General features: G+C 43.5%; 2 protein-coding genes across 4 annotated transcripts in view; both read left to right on the plus strand.

The window, feature by feature from the left end:
• Nucleotides 1–95: 95 nt before the first annotated feature.
• Nucleotides 96–4497, plus strand: SLC35B1 (solute carrier family 35 member B1). The gene is made up of 9 exons (XM_049800512.1): nt 96–338; nt 553–656; nt 891–1021; nt 1573–1603; nt 1818–1975; nt 2335–2461; nt 3085–3191; nt 3470–3623; nt 3981–4497. The coding sequence occupies exons 1-9, from the start codon at nt 127–129 to the stop codon at nt 4031–4033; spliced, it is 1077 nt and encodes a 358-aa protein (XP_049656469.1). The 5' UTR covers nt 96–126; the 3' UTR covers nt 4034–4497.
• Nucleotides 4498–16952: 12455 nt separating this feature from the next.
• The window catches only part of SPOP (speckle type BTB/POZ protein), a 30772-nt gene continuing 28214 nt past the window's right edge, over nt 16953–19510 (plus strand). For 2 of the 3 annotated variants that reach the window (XM_049800218.1, XM_049800219.1), the window contains exon 1: nt 17635–17937. The gene's annotated coding sequence lies outside the window, so the exon portion shown is untranslated. Of the gene's footprint in view, nt 17023–17634; nt 17938–19510 lie in introns of those variants that run through there. The other variant, XM_049800220.1, reaches the window with a different exon arrangement.

Raw genomic sequence — 19510 nt, forward strand, 5'->3', positions numbered from 1 at the left:
CGCCCTCGCCCGGCGCCCAGCGCCTCCCGTTCCCCGCTCCGCCCGGCGGCGAGCCCGGCAGGGAGGCGGACGGTCGCGGCCGAGATCGGGCGGGTCCTGACCGACCGGTGGGCGCAGGTCGGGCGTATGAGGCAGCCCGCTCCGCCGCCGCCGCCGCCGCAGCCGCCGTCCGCGCTGCGGGATGTGGCGCTGGACGTGGCCCCGGTGCTGAGCGGCCGAGCCGCCGCCATGGGAGCGAACGCGAACGGTACCGCGCTGCCCGAGCGCCTCCGCTTACCCGTCTGCTTCTTGGGCGTCTTCGCCTGCTACTTCTACTACGGCATCCTGCAGGAGAGCATGTGAGCGCCGGGGAGAGGGAGCCCCGGGGGCGGTCGTCCTCCCTGCGGGTCCCGGCCCCCCGGGGGAGCCTTCCCCGTGGCCGAGTCCCGCCCGGTGTCTCGGCGCGTCCCCGGGAGAGAGAGGGAGGGAGGGAGGGAGGGAGGGAGGGAGGGAGGCAGGCGGCTCCGGGCCGGGCCCCCGCCGCTGGTCTTGACCGTGTCCCGTTACTTTCAGCACACGGGGACGGTACGGGGAAGGCGCCGAGCAGGAGAAGTTCAAGTACGCCCTGACCCTGGTCTTCATCCAGTGCGTCATCAACGCCGCCTTCGCCAAGCTCCGTAAGTCGGGACTTGACACCCCCCGGGGGTGGGCTCCGCTCTGGGTCACTAGTCCGGGGTTCTTCCTCCCCCCCCCCCCCCCCCGCCCCGGCCCTGTCCCGGAGGGGACGGTTGCGGCCATTCTTTGGGCAGAGCGTCGGTGTCGAGGGTCCCTCGCGTCCCCGGTGACATTCTTCTAGAGGTTTGGCCGTTGGCAGCTCCTCCTGACTTTCTTCTTCGTCGTCGTCCTTGCAGTGATCCGGTTTTTTGACGCCGTCAAAGCGGATCGCACCCGGAGCTGGCTCTACGCCGCCTGCTCGCTCTCCTACCTGGGCGCCATGGTTTCCAGCAATTCGGCTCTGCAGTTCGTCAGCTACCCCACTCAGGTGGAGCGCGGCCGGGGAGAGGGGTGTTCGTGTGTACGGTTTAGCGCTCCGTTACCCGCTAACGCTGGGGGTACCCCAAAAACGGGCACTGTGCAGGGGAAGCTAATGCTGTGCAAGAACCGGCTGGTGAAAAGACGTGGAGGGAAACTGTGATTTTGACTTATTTTCTTGTAGCCGCATCTGTGGGGCTGTAGCGCCGTGTTTCAGTCAGCACTGGGTGTGTAGAGAGCGGTTAAGATTGCTCCGACTGTTCCAGAAAGAGCATAACAATCCCTAGAGATGATGGGAATTGGCTAATTGGGAGTTGGCACTAACGGTGGAGGGCTTGAGACGATTTCTGAAACCTTCACCATTCATTTAGCAGTTGCTCTGTGGTGGGGTTGGTTTGGGTTTTTTTGCACATCTTCTTTCTTGAAGTATCGGGTACGTTTTGTTGGAGGGGTGCAGCAGGGTGGTCTGATCCCGTTAGGGTCACCCTTGTATTGCTGTGATCTCTCTTATCGCCAGCAGGTGATGATATGTGAATAGTTAATACAATTTTTCTTTTGCAGGTCCTAGGTAAATCTTGTAAGCCCATTCCAGGTAAGCAAATTTCACATTTCTTCTCGTATGTTTGTGTGCATTACTCGTGCCCTCAACGAGGACATTGGTTGTTGTCAAAATAATGCATCTCCCCTCCTGTCTGCTCCGCCATGGGAAAAGCGAGTGGTGTTTTATCTGTGTGTCGTTCTGTTGGGCCAAGTCAAACTCCCGTGAGAGGGTTCTGGGAGCGGTTTGTGATGTTGCTTCTTTACAGTCATGCTTTTAGGAGTGACCTTGCTGCGGAAGAAGTATCCACCGGCCAAGTATCTCTGCGTCCTCTTGATAGTTGCAGGCGTGGCCCTGTTTCTGTACAAACCTAAAAAGGGGGCTGGGAGCGATGACCACGTCTTTGGCTACGGAGAACTCCTTCTGGTGAGCACTGCCAAGGCACAGACAACCCTGGCAGGGGTGAGGAGGAACAAACAGTTACGACACCGATAAGGCCGCGTCCTTTGTACCTCAAGCGTACCCTAAAGCTGATGTGGAAACACTTCTGCAGAAGGACGCCTGGGTTTGAGGGGTGCGCTCTTAAGCTGTGGTATGAGATCAGTGCACGAGTACACGCGCATCCCTCTTAGCATGTGTTTTGAGGCCACAGAACTGCCATTTAATAGGTGACTGGGGTGTTTAAAAAAGAGGGGGAATGAATGCTCAAGGTCTTCCCCATAGAGAGGAAATAAAGAACGAAGGTTTTCTTTGCTGTGTCTTATCTCTGTCTCGTCTTTTCTTAGCTGCTGTCCCTGACTTTGGATGGGCTGACTGGTGTATCTCAGGACCACATGAGAGCTCACTACCAAACGGGTTCCAATCATATGATGCTGAACGTTAATCTATGGTCCACCTTGTTCCTGGGGGCTGGTAAGGAACACCCTGCAAAAACCACAGCCACCGCGCCCAGAGACCACCCTGGGACAGACACCCTGTGGGAAGAGACGTTGCGTCAAGCTCCAAAAAGGGGCCTAGAACACTTTTTGCAAATTCCTTTATGTTTTGTTTTGGGGTTTTTTTTCTTTGTATATAAGAAGTCGGGGTTATTCAGTGTAGCTCTGCTCATGCCCACTAGAGGACACCGCTTCATGCAGAGTGCAGCTGCCCAACGCTTGCTCACTTGTGAGAAGTCAGGCTAGCTCTGTGCTCCTGGGTTTCTGCCTGATGGCTCTCACGCTGGCAGAGAAGCAAACCGTACCAGTGTAGCTTTCGGTTCCAATTAGGGAGTGGCACTTCTTAATTGATTGCTGGGGATTGTTTTGTCAGAATTGGATCTGCAGTTAATGATTGCTTTTTTCATTAATTAACTAGGAAGGTGATCACTTTTTCTCCTGTTCTCTTTGTTTTCCACTGTGTGGAATTTAGTCTTTGCTTTTAGTAGCTGCTGTTGGGTTACAAGCATAAACTGAAGTTGTATGTACACTGAAATTAACACTACTGCTCGGGCTGCCTCAGCTTGTAATTCATGCTTTTCATCTTGATCTTTCTTCCAGGGATACTGTTCACTGGAGAGCTCTGGGAGTTCTTGAGTTTTACAGAACGCTACCCCAGCATCATTTACAATATCCTACTGTTTGGCCTGACAAGTGCGCTGGGTCAGGTAAATACGCTTCCCGTGTTCTGCAGTCTTCACGGGGATGTGTTTGCCCAGTTCAGAGAGAGCAAAGTAAGGCTGCTTCACTCTCCATTGCTTTGGCTGTTGCTTGCTTTCTGTACAGGCTACTTCAGACTAAAATAGGTTTAAGTTTGTGTGCAAATAGTCAGCATTTGAAATAAGATTCTTTCGGCTCTGGCTCAATGGCTTTTCATCTTAAAAGAGGATCTGAGTTGTACTTTTTCCAGTCAGACTGACAAAAGGTGTCTGTTTGTTTTTTACAGAGTTTTATTTTCATGACTGTGGTATACTTCGGACCTCTGACTTGTTCCATCATCACCACGACCCGCAAATTCTTCACCATTTTAGCGTCCGTCATTCTATTTGCCAATCCCATCAGTACAATGCAGTGGGTGGGGACAGTCCTGGTGTTCTTGGGTAAGTCGGGGAAACAAACACCTGAGGCCTTTCCCCTGTTAATTTAAATAGAGGTGATGTATAGTGAGGGGAGAGCTAAAAAAAGACCCTGATAAAAAAAAAAAATCTAATAGTACTAGAACAGTCTGGATGGAAGAGGGAGTTAGTAGCCTTACTAGTGCATAGGGAGAGGACTGTGATTTCTAGCAGATCTATAAGGTCTTTCCTCAAACCTGCACTGGGTGAGTCACTGCCTCTGAGTGCCCGTTAGTAAATCGCTGCTGTTAAGCTGATTTTTCACAAAGTTCCTTGTGTTATGTTTGTTTGAAGAATGTGAAGAAATCTGCTATGCACATGGATTATTTTATCTCTTTGCAGGCCTTGGACTCGATGCCAAATTTGGAAAGGGAGTAAAGAAGACATCACACTGAGGAAATGGTTGATCTCCACAGTTGGAATGAACTTTTAATTTATTGTCTTGTACCTCAAAATCTGTTATGAAACTGGACTCAGGATAGGTAATCAGAAGGAGAATGTTTGGATTTTTTTGTTGTTGTTGTTTTAGTTTTTTAATTCTGAATTGTCTTAAAAGTGTAATACTTTAGTTTTAATTGTAATTAAGCTTTTTTTTTTTTTCTTCTGTAATCAAGGCTGCATTACTAGATCCTAGCAGCAGGATGAAATTCTTGCCTTAACAGGAAAAAAAACTTCATATCTTTATTAAAGAAAAAGTGACAATGGCCACTTTTCCAGAACTTTAATTTCAGTATCGTTGGCTGATCTTGGGGAGAAACAGCACACCTCTCTCCAAGGAGAAGGCTAGTCTTAGAATTATGTTAGTTCTTTGGTGCGGCCTGGCAGGATCCCTGGATTAAATGCCTGTTGTTGAAGACAACCCCCTCTTCTGATTGATTGTATGATTTTTCTATAACTGAGTTGGTGGAGCAGCCAGTTGGACGTTCTTCCATTAAGACAATATGTGTAAACACCGAGATGCATTATATCCTTCAGCTGAGCCCTTCTAAAACAGAAGCAACTCTTGGCATCTGTAAAAGTTTACAGGAAACCTGTTTAACCAGTGGGGCCCAAATTAATTCTTTTCATCCCCCCTGCTGATGAAGGAATAGGACCCTCTGCTGCTAAAACCATGCCAAGGTTGTGTGACAACAGCTTCTAAATGTTGAAAGGGCCCTTGTTAATTACCCACCATCATGGTGAGCTTTCAAACACCCGCTCCTGAGCACAGGCTAGCTCCCCAGTGTTGTATGGGGAGGAGTTATTATCATAATGATGCCTTCAGAGTTGGGGAACAAAATTCTCTGAAGAGCAAACTTTACACATGAAAGCATGTTTCTACCAGCTGTCACTTGGTCTCCATCTGTTCTGTGGCTTTGGCCTTTTGCCCCTCCAGATGGGATCTTGATCTCTTTCCTGGGCGGCTGTTGTCAGTCTCTCTCTCCATCCCTTGCTTCCCCCACCCCTCCAGTGTTTCTTACAACTTTTTTGGCCTCAGATTTCGTTTTCATTTAATCTGTCTTACTATCCTATAGTTCTGCTCAAACAACACATTTTGTGGAAAATTAACCCCAGGGTATTAAAAAGATTTTTCTTTGTCACCTTCGCCTCTTGGCTAACTTACATTGTCTTAAAGGTCAAGTGATAAGTAGCAAACAAACATGTTCTCAGTAGTAGAGAATCCTGAAGTAAAAGTTTCTGTGTCTTAACTCCATGAATACTGCCTGGTGAACACCGTGTGCTGGCATCTGGTACTGTATGGAGATTCTGGTTTCCCTGAAGAGAGTTACGCTTTCCAGTATCTCTAAGGTAATGAATATGATTTCCATTTTATAAAAGGGAGCAGAGAAATGGCATGACTTGTTCATGAACACTGTGGCAGAGATAAGAATTAATTAATTATCTTTTGTGTGATTTAATCATAAAACTATCTTTTCTCTGTGTTTATATGACTTGCACTCCTCTGTCTCTTAGCACTATCTTAAATTTAACCAATTCTCAAACTCGGCAACGAAAAGCAGCAAAAAGATTCTAGGCAAACTCTCCATTCTGTTAGTTTTGCAGACTTGTTTTCCCTTCTATTAAATTAGTCATCTAATGTAGGAATAGACCCAGCTCCCCTGTCGGTGTGCAAATACAAACACCTGAAAAATGCATTATAAATCACTTACTCCCTCAACCATTCACTTCCTTGTGATAATCTTGGAATTTCTGTTCAAACATGTTGCCTGTTAAGAATATTTGAGTCATTGCTGTTACAAACCACTACTCTATTCTAGAGCTACAAATTGTGTGCTACAAATCAGAGGGAAATCACTCTATTTTGATGCCACAGAAGCAGAATTGCTTATTAGCAATAATTCAATACTCACTAAAACTCTTGGGAAAGTATATGATCAGAAATTGAGGGAGTGAGATAGCAGCAACCTTTTTCCACCATGTTGTCAGTCTGTTATTGGTGATTTCCTTTTTATTTACAGCATCTCAAGCGAAATTGCCTCTTCTGTGTACAGAGACTGCTCTTCCTGAACTCTTCTCCCCCTTGTAACTCTAGGAGAGAATGTGTCTTTAAAAAAAAAAGGGAAAAAAAATATTTTGTTAATTCATTTCTTAACCATTGAAAAGAAGCCAATATAGTTTCAAGTGAACTCTTGCCCGAAGCCACAGGTCTGCCCCCTTCCCCACACTGCAGCAGCCTAGACGACCAGCAGAAAGAAAGAAGCTGGGAGCTTCCTAGAATCTATTTTCTAAGCCAAGATCTGTCTTTACCAATATCTCCAACTTGTCTGTATTCAGAGCACAGATTTAAAGATCAGTCTGCCAAAAAGAAAGAAAATAAAGGAGATTTTCTCTCTCCTGATTGCTGCAGGCTCCCTTGACCCACTTTAGCTCTAAAGTCTATTCCTGGTATTGCTCCAGCTTGGTTCTTGCTGCACCTCTGACTCTTGGTAAGAATTTCTTAAAACAAAGGCAGCTCTTGTACCTACCTTGAGCCTGAATCCTTTGGATTTCCTTGGACAGCTTGCTGTCTTCTCTCCAGACCTCACGTACTGCTAGATCCCAGAGGAGGCTACAAAAGCAATTCAAGAAGCTATTTTCAAATCACCACTGCCTTTTCTTCTTGGACAGTTCTAACAACACTGCCGCAAAACAGGTCCCCAGCTTTGAGCTGCTGGGAGGATTGCTCTAACACCTCTCCCCAGTGACAGACTGGTTGCCACATTTTGAGAAGCCTGCCTGGTGGCTTTTGGTGTATGTTCCTGCTTGAGTTCAGCTGTCCCTTTATTTAAAGACAGGTAAACTCCAAGGGAACTGGGTTAGGATCCAGTAAAGTTTTCATCTTCCGTGTTACTTTTTCTTATTAGAAATGGTAGCTCTTCTTTGAGGTACCTTTTGCAGAGGGATGATTTTGTTTAATAATTTTTTGCCTTTGTTTGTTTGTTTTTTTTTTTAATAAACAGCGCAAGTGTCTTCAGAGGCAATGTTTGAATTTTTCGTGAAGTATCAGGAAAGGCTTTCTGTCTTCAAGTAAGAGATTAGTAACATACAATGTGTTGACAGAACTTACTGCATAACATCTAGGGTATGGCTGTGCAAAGGAATCTCTGCAACTACTGCTGGCAAGTTATATTTTGCTTATTCAAAGAAGGAAGTGTTCTGTGGTAGCATGTGTACCTATAAGCAGCTCAGAGGTTTCAAGGAATCAAAGCACAGTGCCCAGGTCCTCTACCAACAGTCTGGGCTTCACCGGTCCTGCTATGTCTCGGTTCATCTCTGCTTTTTTTAGACATTCTCCAGTTTATTAGAATGGTGCAAAACTAGTTGAATAAAAAAAGACTACCTTGTTCTTTTTAGTCTTGTGTGCTTGATCTGTCTTTCTTTCCCCAGCTGTAAGCAAGCAATAGTTTTGTGATAATGCCATATTTTCCAAAATGAAAAGTTTTTGTAAAGTGCAAAACATCACCCTCTGCAGCCAAGATGGTAGATGCTTTGAACACTCACTGTGTAATGTTTTGAGTTTGGGCTGACTTGCCAAGGAGTTACTAAACGGAATGCTTGTGGTTTGCTCCTTCCTTAGCGGATGTGACTGGTCTTTCTCTGAGTAGAAGAGGAAGGGAAATCAGTTGAGTAGGAGATTAGTTTATTAAGTGCCTTAGATGAAGCCCTGCAAGTGCAAAACATGAAGGTCAGACTGAGAAGTTAGGAAGAGATTCCACCTTTCTCTCTGCTTTTTGTTGGCTCTGGAGTCCCAACTCTGAGTCCATTTATGACTCAGCTAGTTACCAGCAGGGGGAACTGTTATTTCAATCATTTTCTAGAAATATAAGGAGAAAAACAACAAAAAAGCAGTTCCTCTTTAATTAGTGATATAACTGTACTTCGAGTCTTTGTGCTTACAGTAAAAACATAATGTGGAAATCAAGGTCTTCCATTTTTATTCTGCTTAATTCTTTTTGACCATCAGCAGAGACTACATTGAAGCTAAGTCGTTAGAAGCTTTAGGACAATCACCATCTCTTCTGCAGAATGGCCTTCAGTACAGATAGCATGGGTATAAATAAGATTGTGCACACCTGCATGTCCTCTTGTCCTCATGTAACACAAAGAGCTGGCTTCCTGCACAGCAGCAGCCATTGGCATCAAAGTCGATGTTTTTGAAAACATTTCTGCCAGAATTCTCCTAGGAACCTTGTCAGTTCTTGGTGGTTCCAGGGAGATGAGAAGAGTCACGCACATACTGAGAATAAACAGCAGATTACATTGCTGCAGTGTTTGTGCCTGTTGTCCCTCCAGGAGGAACTCGCTGATGTATCAGCTAAGAAAGGTGAAGTTTTATTTCATAGCTAACTGAGACATGGCATCCACAGGGGGGAAAAATTGGCAGCTGCGTTCCTTTTCCTTTCATCTTCCTTGTTTTTACGAGCTCCTTCTGCAACACCATCAGCAGCTGTTTAAAAAACCCCAAATGTTTAGAGAGCACATAGAATAAGGTAGATGATACTGTATGCGTGTATATCTTGTAGAGGTGGATATAATTGTATAACAGGGGTCATTTTCTGGTCACAGTGTAGTAGAGACTGATGCTCAAATGACAACAGCTTAAGGGGTAAGGATGTTGCCATTACTGCTTTGAAATCAATGAATTGCCAATCTTGAAGATACCAGTTAAAAACCCCAACACTAACAGTCATTCCTAAGAACAACTAGGATTTATGCTGTGCCACTCAGTTAAGAGTCAGTGATTATGTGAGCTTATCCTACAGGATTCCACACAGTCTTGCAAAGGAAATGGGAATTCCTATCAGATTTCATGGACCAAAAAGCACGTGAGAATCAGAATAGCACCCATAGGGGAAAACACATGCTAGCTTTAGAGTCCCACTTTAGCATGTAGTAAGTTTATGCTGACTAGTAGTAGGAAGAAGTTTGTAAGGCCAATAGGGATGGGGTATGCATTTGAAATATATACTCTTATAATAAACAGTTTCATACTTAGATTTACAATTCATACCTAACAGAATTTCAGCAACAGTGATCCAGGGATGCATCTAAACAACAGAAAAAACAGTATTTGCCTCAGACTGAAACTGAGCTTGATGTCACATTGGAATGAGGTATTTAAAGCTCTAAATAATTTAAGGAAAGAAATAAGATGAAAAGTGCGTTTAAAGCTTCAGAATTAAATTTGCAAAAATAGTCATATGGCTCTTCTTGCTGTGCTTTTCTGCAGTGCTTGCAATGTCATTTTCATTCTTTTTGTATATTTATGCATGTATAGGATCCTGAACACTTAATACCACCTTTGTCATCACAGTTCAGTTACTTTGGCAAGCTCACAGCCTATTTTCAAAATTTTTATCAGAAATTAACCTGTTCTAAAGGAAAAAATTGTTCAGAAGACAGCATGGTTTATACACAGTACTTGTTGAAATACTGACTCATTCATTAGATGTGTTTTGCTATAAAAATGCAAAAAAGGCTGCCAGAGTCAGGGATGGTGGCGTGTTTTTTCCTGGAAGTAGGTGCAGGTACTTTTACTGGGTCTTCAGTTACTCCAAGAGGAGCACAGATGTGCAGCATTAGGCACTCCCAAGAGCAGTTCTATTAGCACAGACCAGTTGCTGAAGGATCCATAAAAGTTAAAATCCAGCCAGGTCAGTCATGGAAACCTTCCATTACTTGGAATGAGGACTAAGTCTTTTGCTTGACTGAAACTTGAAAATGGGAATGAATGGAGTGAAATATTTTAATAGGCATACATAATTTTGGGGACAGCAAGGAGAGATTTCCATAATGGTGCTCGTACATAGTGATTTGCTTTTCTGCAGGTGGGACTAGCACCCTCCACTTTTTAATCCAATGTTGTTGTAATTTCCCCTTTACAATAGCCAGTTTAAAGACAACACTAAGGAATCTTGCAGTGGCCCTGGAACATGAATAGAGGGCATGCTAGGCCCATCTGCAATGGCCTTTTCCCATCAACAGCAGAAAACTGTCCTCCAAAGAACTATTTCCCACCTAAAATTAAACATTACAAGGCAATAAAAATCTCAGTCCTCGCAAGTACACTCACACAGTAGGGATCATTGTCTCCAGTTCCTGTGGTAGTGGAAAAAGTAGACAGTTGAGTTTGTGTCCTCTGGCAGCATGATTGCCTGACATTCATTAGCTAAACTTCTAAAAATCACTTCTCAGAACAATGCAAACTCTTTTCCAGGCAAAGGCTGCCTCTCGTATTCCTTATCAGCTTTGAGGAGTGGAGTCTGCTTTCCAGGCAGATTTGCAGCCTGCTCTGATTTAGTTTATTCTCAGAATTGTAGTGTCACTTTCTCCCAAGGTCTTGAGAGATCTCATTCAGTGAACGTGACAGGCTATAATTTGTTAATTAGTTTTACAGTGAATGTGGCAAGAAAAACAAAACCCTTGTCTCGGGATTAAAAAACACCATTTTGGATTAGCAGATTCTGCCCCTGCCTTAGGACCTGTGTGGCGCTCCAATAACCTAAAGTGTTCCAATGATTACCAAGTTTGTTATTTTTGTACAAACAACTAGACTAGATCTGCAAAAAGGGAGTGTTCCCAACCACACCTGGAGAGGTGTAAAATTCAGATCTGAACACACTTAACCACAACTGAATTACCAGCTTCTTTAAATAACAAGGCCTGAGATGTATCAAGTTGGGCACTTCAAATTAGTCCATAGTTTTGACATAAGCCTTATTTTCTCTGGTTTGATAAATTCTAAGATGTCTTTTTTTCCCCCCCTTCTGTCTATATTGCATGAAGCACATTATCACTTAAAATCACAGAGGTACTGGTTAAGATAGCTTCATTAATATTCCTAAGCAGCAAGACACCACTAGCTGATAATTCAGGAAATGCCAAGGAAGAAATCAATTATTTTTGCAGTCAGTAAATATTTTAGGAAGTGTGAGTTACATAAATCTTGGGAACCCATACAGGATGCAACATTTCATTTCATTATCTATAAACTTACCCAGTCACAGAAAGGGATAGCACAGTCCAGTGAAAAAAGTCGTTCTGTAAATACTGGCATTAGCAACACCTAGTTTCCTACAGATTTGACGTTTGTGGTTGATTGTGGCTCCCATTTAAGCTTTCTCCATATGCAGCATATTCACAGTTTCTCCCCCATACGGACACACTAGTGGTTATTAAGCTGTAGTGTAATGTCTTAGAGCGCTTGGGGAGGTCCCTTTTCTCTACCCAACCGTTACTTTGATGGAACATGGTAGAATGCAATGATCTTTGAGACCTCTACTTCTTTTTTCTTAATTTGGTTGGAAAACACTGCTGAATTAGAAGTTATTGAGGGATGGGGTAGAAAGATAGGAACAACCTAAGCTTTGTCTCCTTAGGAAATCAGTTTAAAGATAATGTGTTCGTGCAATTAATGACTACAGCATACAGATCTCTACAATAAGACCAAAATATTGCATGGACAACCTTACTTTTGGCTGGTCTTTATGGCTTCTGAATGCTTGGTTTTGAAATCACTGTTCTAGAAAACAATTTTTTGTGCAATAACCGAATGCATCTTCAAATGAAATTAAACATCTGAATACTCATTACTGCCATTTTGGTTGCAGTAACTTAATGCCATAATAGTCATTGCAGGGCATTGCTAATGAGAAGGCAAAAACAAAGAACTGATTAGCTCCACATTAAGCTCTTGAGTTATGTAAGGATGTTCTAGAGTAGCAATATTTAAGTCACAATACTTGCTAGAATTTGTGTAATGAAATGCATATTGACAGCTAATATTTATCATTGTGTTGAAAGCACAAACTTAGCTCTCTTCCACCAGCATAAAAAAAATAGAACAAGACTAAACTGTTATCTAGTTATGAATCCTGATGCTGAGTAATTGAAAAATTCTTAGTTTGTGGATACCCTAAAAATTATGCTTTTCCCTTAACTGGTGTTATTCCCTGCAAGGTCCAGGCTGCATATGCACTTTTACATTCTCCCTTTACTACATCACTTCTCTTCATTGTTCCCTACTTTTTTCATACTAGATTTACTTCCTCTCTTTTTCTTTTTCTTTTTTTTTTTTTTTTTTCCCCTTCAGCTGTTTGAGCCCTTTATGCTCATTCATACTTTCATGCTCTGTTATACAGAGTGAACCTTATCCTCGATTTTCAACTCTTTTGTCCAATTATCTCTCTGTACCTCTAGAAGGGGAAAACAGCAGTGATAAAATCCTTCAGACTCTGTTACAGTCCGTTCCCACTTCTCCACTAAGGAAGATTGCTGTGATAACATTGAAGATTAATTCTTGTTTGTGGAGAAAGGCTGGTTTGAATAAATCGGAGGACTTTTGACAATGTTCTGAGCTCCTCTGCTCTGCAGGTGCTAGCAGAGTTAACAGCATCTTGGAGAAAGGAAAATAATTTCACAGACCATTAGGGCTGGTGGGAAGCAGCAGGATCAGGTTTTAATGAATACAGGATCAAAAGCATCTTAAAGCAAACCAGCACTGAAAACAAGAGCAGGCTCATCAGGGAAGACAGGAGATGCTTCTAACGAGAAACAAAGCACCAACTCAAAGACGTTAGGGAGTCACTTTCTCACAATAGTGTATTTTAAAGTATAATTTCCTCTTCTAAAAAATTAGCTTTGATACTTTTCCAATACATGCAAAAATAGCACCATGAACAGATTCCCTGCAATTAAAATCTCTAAGTCAGAGTTTTTCCAAAGGAGGTCAAGATTTTGTTAAACAATGTTTGTTTTCTCACAAATAAAAGTAGTTTTTAATCGCAGCAACAATGACTAAGTTAAGTTATCTTACAGTATTTTGAAGTCAGGAAAGCAAATTTGGACAAGAATCATGCATGGCAGGAAACTCAGAATGGTTTGTATGTGGAAAAGGAGAGTATCCCACCACTACCAGCAGGCACTTTCTCATAGAAGTGCTGATAGCTATTGTGTTTTCTACGGAATTTAATGCTGTATGTATGTGGTGGCTGTGCTACAGCAAATTTATCCTTTCATGCTCCAAGGGACATAGGTGCTACTGAATCCAAATGTAATGAAAGTAGAAGCTAATTGCTTAAGTGCTCAGGCAATGATGGTTTTGAGTACATGCATAACCAAAAACTGGCAACACTTAAGTGAACTTTCAGGTAAGAAAGGGCAGTACCTGAAAAATTTAGGTACCTGTGATTTTATACATCTGTTGAAGAAGAACTGGTTTTAGTCATAGTTTTGAATCTGGATGCCTAAAACCCACCTAATTCTTATACTCTTCTGGATTTCTGCTTTGAAACTGGAAGCAACTGGTTTTCCAATTTTGTCTTTTTTTTTTTTTTTTAAATATGAATAAGCTGCTTAACTTCTTTACACTTTTAAAAGTTTTAAAAGATGGGTAACATTCAAATTCAACTTACCCTCCTACTCCATCCAACACTGAAGTTTACTTAATTTATAGTGAAGGAAAAGTAGGGATACTGGACACTATCTAGCTCAGTACTTGCTATTCTGTTGCAAATTAAATTTTGAGGAAAAGGGTTGCAAAAGAAAAAACTCACCAGTTTCCTTTCCCTGGAGGATGCTCAGACTTACATAGTTCAAAGCAGCCAGTATCTCAGAAGCTTTTCCTTTCATCACAAACCATATCGGCACTTAACTGTCCTCTTGTGTGCTCTGCTAGTGCCAAAGCTTAGACTCCTTCGACAAGATAAATAATAATGTAGGCTTTGTACTGGGCTAGGTGAGAGCATGACATTTTCAAGAGGATGGAGATACCCTAGCAGAAGTCAGACCGGAAGGATAACCTATTAGATACTAGATTTTTAATTGGCTATGACACAAATATTACTATTTCACAATGAAACCATAAAAGCCTATAATACCAAGAGTCTTTTTATGTCTTCAATTTCAAAGAAACAAACAAACAAACAAACAGTTACCATATCCTCAAACCAAGCAACGATTGCATTACTGTTTGTGAATATACCACAGCATTCCTTTTGCATTACATATGGAAAATGAGTTACATAGATGTCTCACTGGTACAAGGAGAGGTGAATCAAGCAACTTGCCATATTTCTGTGACTGTTGCATATATAAAAGCTTCATTAAGTCTCCCCAGTGATTGGAGATAGGTTTTGTTTAGAATGGTTTTGTTTGTTTTTGTAACAAAGATAGCAAATACAGGAAATAATTAAATAACTGTTTTCATACTCTCCCAATCATCAGGAGCCTATATGAGATTTTAATTAGTGCTGCATTTTCAATAACTCTGTATCCGTACGTGTTGCAGATTCTTTCCTGGATAACAGGGAGATAATTATGAGAATCCTGTTTTTCAGTCTTTCACTAAAGGGATGGCTGATATATTTAATCATGATGTAGAAATGCTGGCAGCTTTCTCTGAGTTCAGCCTCTCTCTAATTACATTTCTAGATTTTTAGAAAATTGAAAGGGAAAACGTAGGAACAAAATAATTAAAACCAAAGAGGAAGTGAATATTAAAAAGCAGGAGCTATTTAAAATTCTTGCACACGACTTTCATAGACATCAGTTTAATCAGCTTCACATAAAAATCAAACTTACATATACACAAAAGTAACAACTCCAAACCTATATGTACATTAGCATTTACTGGTTCTTTTCATGCAGAAAAAAACAACCTGTCTTGTACCACTCAGATGATACTGAGAATTATCCCCAAAGTGAATGCATTTGAGAATTTGGTACTCTCACGTGGACAGTAGTGTCAAAACACACACACATCAGCATATCCCCATGCAAGTTTTCAAGGTTCAAGCAGTACCTGCACCTAGGAATTGTCCAGTAATTTTATTACAGAATCGTATTAAAGATAGAAGGTGGTAGGGTTTGTGAAGAGTAAGTGACAGCATTTCACTTCTATCTGTCACTTATGAGGGCAGAATTGACCCTAAATAACTTTTTCATATGAAGGAGAGTGAAATTCGATCTTCATTTTCACAGATACACGATTTAATTTTCTACTTCCTGGGAACAAGAGAATTTTGATCAGGAGAACGTCATAAACTGCAAAAGAGGTTGACCTCCCTACCGCTAAGTGACACATGGCCAGTGTTGAATTACAGGAGACATTTCTGTTTGTTCTATCTAGAAAGCCCTTGTATCAAAAGTCTGCAGCCTAAGTGCTCTAATGCAGGAGGGGAGGGGGGAAATCTCTCTGTTTTCTCTAAAACTGGTGCTGTAATTTCCTTTTGTACTTCAACTGTAAGAGGATAAATACATCAGTAAAAATCCGCAGTTTTTATTGAGAATATAAAATCCAGGATAATGGATAGGGTAAGAAAATAAGTTTCTAGGAGAAACGTGTAGCCAGAATAGGAATGCTGATACCAATGCCGTACTTCCCAAGAGGCAGTTTTATGGCATTTCTTCATTATCAATGCAGCATTACCTGCTGTTTTGTCACCATAGGCAGCAGTTTGTGAAATGAAGGAATGAAGCAGGGTCCAAGAATTGGTCATGACTTGGATGAGATACTTGCCAGGAAAACCCAGGACACTGCAGAAAATGTTAGCAATAAAACAGGGAATATTCTCTGAGTCAGTAGTGGACAAATGTGGCAGCCTAGTGTACAGGACCAATTGTGCTATAAAAAGCAGCATTTTTCATCTGACAGAATGAGATATGAAATAAAAAGACTTTGCATCTTCCATTTCAGTAAGTGTAGCTGTGATATGTATTATGTAACCTGGCTAATTTGGTTATCGGGGTGCTTCGCGTGTAATTGTATTAATTCACTCTAAGATGAGACTGAAACTGGCAGGAAAGAAAGGCTAGTTCTGGATAAACTTTTCTACAAATATTCAAGTAATTAAGGACTACTAGCAATGAAAATTTTGCTCTGGTTGCAAACCATTACAAATTAGAAGAGAAGACCCATACATAGACGAGATCTTAGGATCACAGGGTAATTTGGGTTGGGACTTCAGGACATCGTCTAGTCCAACCTGCTCAAAACAGGGTCACCTATGAGATCTGACAAGCTTGCCCAATCAGGCTTTGAAAAACCCCAATAGAGACTGCATAGTCTCTCTGGGCAACCTGTCCAAATGCTCATCTATAGTCATGATGAAAAAAAATCTGATATCCAGTCTAAATCTCTCGGGTTTACTTTTGTTTCTCATCCTCCTGCCATGTACCACTGTGAAGTGCTTGGCTCCATTTGCTTGCTAACCCCCTTGTGGGTACCAAAAGGTCTATAAGGTCTCCCTTAAGCTTTTGATCTAGACCCCTGAATGACAGACATAAAGCATGTTCTTCACAAGCACTGGCAACCTGTGTGCTGAAACGGCCCACAATCCAGCCTGAAGTGAGAGAAGGGGGAAAAACTGCTTGTATTTTCACTACGTGACAGTAAGCCCAACCCTCAACGGAACAAGGAGGCAAGGTGAAACCAGATCAGACCACCACAGCAAGAGAAAAAAAAGAGTACACCCTCACATCTCCCCTCACACTTCCTCCGGGAGTGAAGAGATTTAAAATAAAACCCTACACCGACTCCAAGCAGAGCCCTCAACCCTCACACAACATCATAAAAAAAAAAAAAAAAAAAAAAGGAAAAAAAGAGTTCTCCAAAGCAGAAAAGGGAGAACGGCACCCCATTAGCCCCGCCAGCCGATTCCTCACAGAGCCGTGAGGAAAGGGCAGCCGGCGCGCGCCACCTCACTCGACGCCTTTCCCGCCTTTTCCCCCGCCTCCCTCGCTCCTCGTCCCTCTCCGCGCAGGCGCAGCTCGCCGCTCCCCTCCCCCCCCCCCGCTCCGGTGGCGTGTCGCCGAGAGGCGGGTGTTTGTGGGGAGCCCGGATGTATCAGTTTAGGGCGGTATGAGGAGACCGCAAGGGGACAGCAGGCAGCGGTATCCTTCTCAGGTGAGGTGGGAGGGGCCGTGCGGGGAAAAGAAGCAAAAAAAAAAAAAAAAAAAAACCAAAGGAATTGGGCGAGGACTTGGAAACCTCCACAGGGACGGGGGGAAGGTAGTGTTGTCGTCCCCCCCCATTACTGCTTGCTTCTGCGAGGTGTATGCGGGGCAGCTCGCCTCTGTTCGCTGCGGCGGCCCTGCCGCACGACTGGGAAGTGAGAGACCCGCACGGGCCTGCCCGTCCTCCCCCGTCTTGTTTTTAAGTGGCACTGCGACAAGGAGTAGCTCTTCGCCAAATAGTGAGCCGTGACACTTTGAGGGGACCCCAGGGCACACAGCGCATGCTCCACCGCGCTGCCAGAATGTGAGCCGCCGAGAGGAGAAGCGGGAGGACGGGGCCCCAGCGCGCATGCGCAGGGGAGGGGGAGGAGGGCGTGTTCGGAGGCGCCGGCGCATGCGCGGAAGCTGGACTGGCGGCAGAGGGCGCGTGTACAGGAGGAAGCTGGAGGCGGGCGGTTGTGTCGTGCGCGAGGTGTTATTACGCATGCACAGTGTTTTTTAGAGCGGGGGCGGGGCGGCGGGATTCGGCTGTTGCGCATGCGCGGCCGGGAGGGGAGCGCTGGGAACAGCCATATCCTGCTTGTTCGTCAGCTCGGCGCCTGCGCAGAAGGCTTCTGCGGGGACTTGCGGAATATTGAGCCTCTGCATCTGCTTGGGGGGAATCGGAGGAGGAAGACATGCTGCCAAATAGTGAGCTCCAGCTGCTGGTGTTCTCCTAGGGGGGCTGGCTGCGGAGTGGGGGGCAGAGTCCGGGGGGCGAGAACCCCACCCGCCTCACCTGCCTGGGACAGGGCTTCTCGGGCTTCCCCGCCTGCCTTGGAGCAGGGCTTCCTCCGGCGGTAGGAGTCACTCGTAGGGCCAGGAGGTAAGAGCTGTGGGGAAGGGGGGGCAGGAGTTGAGAGGAGAGAGGGATCGGTCGCTCGGCTGGGTGGAAGGGTGCGAGCGAGGGAGCAGGGCCTGAGCGGGGGGGGGAGGAGAGGTGCGGCGGGGAAAAGTTGGGGGGAGGCCTGGGTAGGGGATTCCTAGAGATCCCCGGGCAGGGATAGAGGTTCAGTGGGGTGCCAGGAACTGAGTAAGGAAACACGAGTGGGAGAAAGGAAATAAGGGCTGGAGTGGAAAAACTGAGATGACTAACAGCATAACCAAGTAAGGGATGACAGGTTGTAGCTTCGCCACTGAGGACTGTGAGGCACATTTCTAAATCGGGAGGGAACTCGGTCTTCGTATGAATTAGACCTCAGGGTGTCTGGGATCTGTACTGGTATTTCTTAGCTGTGTCTCAGGCCTGTAGTGGTGTTTAAAGGAAGTGGTGCATCATCATGCAGTATGGAAAGGCAAAAGAATTCCCTTTCACAGTTAAACGTGTTGCTAATGCGATTTGATAGCAGAGTGTTAGTGCTTGCTACAGGCATTATCTTGATTAGTGATAAATGATATTATAAAGGTAAAATATTATTCCCGGAGTATTTGTCAAGCTACCTCTGAAATGGAATTGCCTTTTTCTGACAGGAGGTTTTAGACGGGAGAAAAATATAGACTGTAATGTTATTTGTTGGCATTTTTCTGTAACTCAGCACTATTAAATGTGTTTACATTTGTGATTGTAGAGCGTCATTGTGACATAATGAAAAGGAATACTTTTTTGTGATTTTTTTTTTTTTTTTTTGCTTTGCTTTTAGAGTTCTAAGTGGTTATGTCTGGAGTGGCTTGATGGGAAGCCCTATAAAAGTCTGAAGAATTAGATTATTATTTATGCTTTATAAACCAGAACTCTTTGGTTATAAAAAAGCCCTAAATTAGTTAAGTAAAACATATACCTGGCTTGCTTCTTTTTCAGTGACATTTTCTAACCAGATGCCCAGAATGATTTGGTTTCATTATGTCACTTGCTTCATTGTGACCTGAAGAAAAAAGATATTTTTTTTTTCTTAATGGTACTTCTGTCATGGATGGGTATCGAAATCAAGACAACATGATAGCAGAAGTACATTGCAAGCTGTCATCCTGTCACTGTATCAGTAGAGGACAGTAATACAAAACTGTACCTACCATAAGATCAAGAAACTACTATCAAATCTATTACCCCGATTTACTTGAGTATAGTTACCGCTATTATAAAACTAATTGTGTTTCCTCCCCAAAACCTCCAGGATTTGCACATAGATACAGATCAGGGAGAGAGTTAAAACAGAAGGGTTTTTGGTTCGACACATGGTCTCAGTAAGCAGTACCATCACCGATTGCACAGATCATAGTGGAGCGCTTAAAAAAAATTCTATTTCTTGTGTAATTGGTCTTACAATTACCTGATGTTTTAACATGGAGAAGGTACCAGTATTGGCAATAGTATTAGGTTGATTAGACTTGATAAATGTTAAAAACAATTCCATTCACCAGAATCTTCTCTCAGTTAGTTTCCACTGAACCAGCTTGACCAG

This window comes from Accipiter gentilis, chromosome 5, assembly GCF_929443795.1.
Source record: "Accipiter gentilis chromosome 5, bAccGen1.1, whole genome shotgun sequence".
Classification (NCBI taxonomy): Eukaryota; Metazoa; Chordata; class Aves; order Accipitriformes; family Accipitridae; genus Astur; species Astur gentilis.